The 6,000-nt window shown below is 31.2% G+C and overlaps 1 protein-coding gene across 1 annotated transcript; it reads left to right on the top strand.

The window, feature by feature from the left end:
• Window positions 1–2,816: 2,816 nt before the first annotated feature.
• Window positions 2,817–5,636, top strand: LOC126663874 (patellin-3). The gene is made up of 4 exons (XM_050356455.2): window positions 2,817–4,153; window positions 4,232–4,356; window positions 4,651–4,801; window positions 5,057–5,636. Exons 1-4 carry the CDS (start codon window positions 2,939–2,941, stop codon window positions 5,309–5,311), a joined length of 1,746 nt encoding a protein of 581 aa, XP_050212412.1. The 5' UTR covers window positions 2,817–2,938; the 3' UTR covers window positions 5,312–5,636.
• The last annotated feature ends 364 nt before the right edge of the window (window positions 5,637–6,000 follow it).

A 6,000-nucleotide genomic window follows, 5' to 3' on the forward strand; every position in this document is an offset into this window, starting at 1 on the left:
CTATCAAAAAAGAGTATTTATATAAAGATTTCAAAAAATGAGATATTTTTAAAAATACCCTTTGTTCTTTGATTCGAAGGGGAAATTGGACTATTGGACTATAGTTTACTCAATTGGATTACTGAAATTTTTGCATTAATTAATTTTTCTCCCATTTCAGCTTCGCTTTCATCTTTTTTGAATTATATTTAAATCTTGATGTCATGTTGTTTAATAAATCATGCAAGCACAAGCATGACTTGTTTGAGGAAACACTTTCTAGCTACCTATGAATGATTTTATGTCTATGTGAAGTGCATTCCTTTCATCAAATGCTTCTTTTGGTTTTACAAAATAAATATTTTCATAAAAAAATTCAAAATCAACAACAATAAATGCAAGAGAAAAAATTCACCAGCTCCATTTTGCGTGCGTGTAAGTAGAGTACCTCCATATTTTTATTTTAAAGATATTACATCCACTAACAGTACTTGTCTATGGATTCTCAAATTTTTCATAGATGCTTCAAGAGTCATTAAATGTGCTTCCGTCGGAGGTGCGAATTTATACTATTATTGATCATGGATTTGTTTTGTAGAAGCATGTGCGTATAACCTGACTGAAAATCGATAACACTCATTTGGATTATTTAAAGCTTCTTCTTCCTTTGATGCTCATGTTTTGCTGCAGTTCAAAATGACACCAGGTACTTTTTGAACATCTGTTGTTTGCCCATGTATAAACTGTTTTGATGTTTAAAAACTTGAATTTTATGACTTTATTGATAATTATTATCGTTCGTTGTCGTTTGGATTCCCATTCAAATTTTATGAATAATAAATGAAAGGATTACACTGAAATTTATTTTTAGCAACTAAGTTATTTCATAACATCGGACATTTAAAAGAGTTGAAAAATGTAGTTTTATAACTCAAAAATCTGGATATAATTATATCCTTATACAAAATTTTAAGGAATATAATTATAAATTCTAAAAAAAAAGGAATATAATTATAATTTAAATTCACAGAGTTATAATAATTATTTTTTTATTTATGACAAACAATATCTTATTTTATTTGTTAACATATAATTTTTGCTTTATAACTTTTCACTTTATTTAGTGTCTTACTTTATAAATGTTTCTTCTAATATTTTAATATTAAATAAACAAGAATAATTAATATATTTAAATTATTATTTTAAATAAAATATGATTTGCTAAAATAATTAAATTTATAATAACATAACTAACGATATCGATAATATTATTAGTTGTATATATATATATATTAGTATGAAAAAATTACAATTTTTTTATATAATATATAGTCAAATAAATACATGAGAAATTTTAAATTAGTTTTAGTTATATTAGTTATAGTGTAAATTTAATTATTATTTTAAAATAATTATTACTTATTGTTGAAATTGATAATATATTGATAAACATATTAAAAAGTGAAATAACATCAAAATACAGATATAAAAGTTATAAAAATCAATAAAGTAAAATTACAAGAGACAATTTTACCCCAAAAGAAATTATAGATCCTTTTTCAAGAGTTGAAAACTATTAGTACTATTTTTTAAAAAAAAAAAAAAAACTATTAGTACTAGATTCTTTTTTTTTCCTTTAACTTTCCCTTAATGTAATCTCCTTTTGGATCAAAAGTGAAAAAAAAAAAAAAACAGAAGTTGAATAAAAAAGAAAAAGAAAAAGTAAGATAGTATAGGTGCATAGGATTCCAGAATTTGTCATACTTTGATTAGATTTATGTTTTAAAAACAGCCAAACAAGCAACAGTCAAAACTCAGTTACTTATACTGACACCGCCTCACGCAGTGAGTGATTTTTCTTCTGCAGTTCTTTTAAGAGTAAAGGGTCATTTTTGTCCCCAAATTTAAGCCTCAAAATTAAATGACTCACTTTCAATTATTTTAAACAGTTAACAACAAAATACCTGTCATGATACGCAATTACTACCTCATATACCAATTTCAAAAGCTACCACGAGTGTTAAAATAGTTTCTTTAAGCAAAATGTTAAAATAGTTTCTTTAAGCAAAGATAAACAAACTCTGATTGTTAGCAGGGAGTTAACGCATTAATTGTTAGTGTTAAAATAGATTGACGGATCGTATTCGTGTCGTATCGACCCACTTAACTAATCGTATTAAAATTTTCAACTTTAACGGAAAACACGATATAACACAATTAACACATTAAAATAAGTGGTCAACACAATTAACACGACTAACTCATACTACATGACAATACGATCAACTTAACCTGTGAAGATATTAGGAACATATAAAATAGAATTTTAATCTAAAATTTATCAATACATAGTACTTAAATTATAAATTTTAATAGTACAATTAAAAATATTTATATTTGTTTAATAAATTGTTTTTATATTTCATAAAATGATAATCTTCATATATTTATATTATTATTATAAGTAGTATAATTTGCAAACGAATTAGGCGAGTTTGCGAGTCAAATTTTTTGGCACGACTTATTTCTTTCGTGTAATAAATGGGTTGACACGGTTTTAACACGAACTCGTTAAAACTTAATCCGGATTTGTCAATCCACGTGTTTGGTGAATCGGGTAATCGTATATTCATATTATAACCTATTTTGACACCCTAAATAATTTTTATTTTTTGAATCAATTAAGAGCAATATTTTTATTTTAAAATTAATTAAAAATAAAATTGAATTATTTCGGTCCTTAAATATTGTTTATATAATGCAAATTTTGCCACCTAAAAATAAAAACTATTGTCTTTATTTGATCAGAATGTCCGAAAGTAAGTTGATTTCGAGTCATAAGTTTAAGGACCGTATTTTGACTGTTTACTTTTTTTCCCTTTCTCTTCTCGGCTTGGCTTCGCTTTCTAACTCCAAACCAAACACATCCTTTTATTTTCTCTCTCTATTACCTCCAAGCATGTCTCAAGAATCTGCCACCTCTACACCTCCACCCTCAGATGATCAAACACCTCCACCGCCGCCTGTAGTTGAAGAGAAACCAAAAGAAAAAGAAACCTCTCCACCTCAACCACCACCAGAACCGCCTGTAGTGGAAGAAGAGAAAGAAGTGTCTCCTCCACCACCTGCACCACCGCAAGAATCTAAATCACTGGCATCAATGATGGAGAAAGAAGAAGTACAGTCTTCACCTTCAACATCGTCTGCTGCAGAGACTGAATCTTTAGTTACTAAAGAAGAGGTGGTGGTTGTTGTTGTTGTTGACGACGGAGAAGAAAAGAAAATTGAAGAAAAACATCAACTAGAAGAGCAGAAACACAATATTCCTCAAACTTTAGTCTCTTTTAAAGAAGAGAGTAATATAGTTGCTGATCTTTCAGATTTTGAGAAGAAAGCTTTGCAAGAATTCAAGAATTTAGTTCAAAATGCTCTCAACACTCATCAATTCACCTCTCCACCACCACCACCACCACCAGAAGCAAAAACAAACACCCAAGAAACCCCAGCTGATGATTCTACTCCTCCTAAAACTGAAGTACCCATTTCAGAATCTGATGTTAATACTGAGATTAACCCACCAACAGACGAAGAATCAAAAACTGAAGAAACCCCATTAAAGCAATCTCAAGAAACCAAACAAGAAGACCCAAAGATTGAATCTTTACCTGAGGAAATTTCCATATGGGGAGTTCCACTTCTTAAAGATGACAGAAGTGATGTGATACTTTTGAAGTTCTTGAGAGCTAGGGACTTTAAAGTGAAAGAGGCTTTTGTTATGATCACGAACACAATCAAATGGAGGAAGGAATTTATGATTGATGAGGTGATTGATGAAGATCTTGGTGATGATTTGGAGAAAGTTGTGTTCATGCATGGTCATGACAGGGAAGGGCATCCTGTGTGTTATAATGTTTATGGGGAGTTTCAGAATAAGGAGTTGTATCAGAAAACATTTGCTGATGAGGAGAAGAGAATGAAGTTTCTGAGGTGGAGGATTCAGTTCTTGGAGAGAAGTATCAGGAAGCTTGATTTTAGACCTGGTGGTATTTCTACTATTTTTCAGGTTAATGACCTCAAAAATTCACCAGGACCTGCTAAGAAGGAGCTTAGGTTGGCTACTAAGCAGGCTCTTCAATTGCTGCAAGACAATTATCCTGAGTTTGTAGCTAAACAGGTATATGTTTAATTATCTGCATAATCTTGCAATTTTTAATGTGCTCTTATTAAATTGTAATTGTATAATGTATAATAGGTGTTTGTCAATGTCCCTTGGTGGTATCTTGCTTTCTATACGATGATCAGTCCATTTATGACTCAGAGAACCAAGAGCAAATTTGTATTTGTAGGCCCTTCTAAATCTGCTGAAACACTTTTCAAGTAAGTTAACATTTTGTATTTCCGTTTTTTTAGGCTAAATTGACATTCTTTATTGGATATGTTGCACTGAAATTTGTCAGACTCTTGCGATTCAGTGTTTCGTTTCCGTTTTTGAAACTTCGAACTCTCTATTTGTAACTAGTTCTTGTAAAAAATGTGATTTCACCAATGTCCTGTTCAGCGTTTTAAACGTTTTCATTCCGTGCAACATAGTTTATTGACACTTGTATTTTGTGTGCTGTGCTTATTTTTAGATGGTTGATTTGATCACTGAATTTGGTTTGGCTAAAACAGATATATATCAGCTGAACAAGTGCCGATTCAGTATGGTGGCTTAAGCGTGGATTACTGTGATTGCAACCCGGAATTTACTGTTGCTGATCCTGCGACAGAGCTAACTGTAAAGCCTGCAACCAAACAAACTGTAGAAATAATAATTTATGAGGTATGATTGGATTTTATTCTTGTCTGTTAACATTTGCAATTGAAATGTGTTATTACAGAATTTCTAATGATTATTTTTGAAATCATTAGCTGTCGCTCTGATTTTGATTGTGATCGTTCTATTTTTATTAATATTGTAACTGGTTTCTCAACGAGCTAAGTCAAGCAGTACTGATTGCTCGACAAGGGTTGCTCAAGCAGATTGCAATTTCTGTGCTTTCATTCATTTTTTGTACCTAACATTGGTATATTGCAGAAATGTGTTATTGTTTGGGAACTCCGAGTTGTCGGATGGGAGGTTAGCTACAGTGCTGAGTTCGCACCGGATGCAAAAGATGCATACACAGTTATCATACAGAAACCAACCAAATTGACTCCAACTGATGAACCGGTGATAAGTAGCAGCTTCAAAGTTAGTGAACTTGGTAAAATTTTGCTGACAGTCGACAATTCAACCGCCAAGAAGAAGAAACTTCTCTACAGGTTCATCATCAAACCTTTTTCAGATTGAGGATTTTATAGCATTCAGTGACTTCGGTTTCAGATATATAGTTGGAACTGGAAATTGAACTGGCTTCACTAGTTCTTGAGTGATATTTTTCTTTTGCCTGTACTTCGTGATTTTGGCTTCCAGGTGAGTAGGATGGTTGATGATGAATAGCAAGGACATGGTTTTGTCCCTTTGGTTTCTTTATGTCAATCATTTTAGGGCAAATAGAGAGAAATGTGGTTGCAGAACTTACTGAGATGTTTCTAAAGAGTCATGTACATTTATTTTGTGTGGATATCTATATTTTGGTACCCTTCCATGAGCTATATACATAGTTTTGCTTTGATCTTGTTTTAGCAACTATGCTTCTTCAATTTTTGATCTCTTTAAGTACCACCTAAGGGTGAATTCAACCGATGAGCTTTAGTTCGAGTGGTATGTGCGGTGGATAGAATTCTGTTAAGATCGTGAAATCAAATCCTCCACAAATGCAAAAAAACCTGCCTCTCCAATGATAAAAAATTGAGTTTGGAACACTTGATTTGTTTAATTTATTTTTTGCTTTCTATGCCAATAGTGAGCTGATTTTTTATTGTAACTTTTAAAACTAAATCGAACTGAAAAATATATTTTATGCCATTATAAATTGAATTGTTTGGTTCGGTTTTTACACACTCCTACTACCAACTAGTATCTGCTGATGTAACTGG

The sequence above is a fragment of the Mercurialis annua genome, linkage group LG1-X, assembly GCF_937616625.2.
Source record: "Mercurialis annua linkage group LG1-X, ddMerAnnu1.2, whole genome shotgun sequence".
In the NCBI taxonomy this organism is placed as follows: domain Eukaryota; kingdom Viridiplantae; phylum Streptophyta; class Magnoliopsida; order Malpighiales; family Euphorbiaceae; genus Mercurialis; species Mercurialis annua.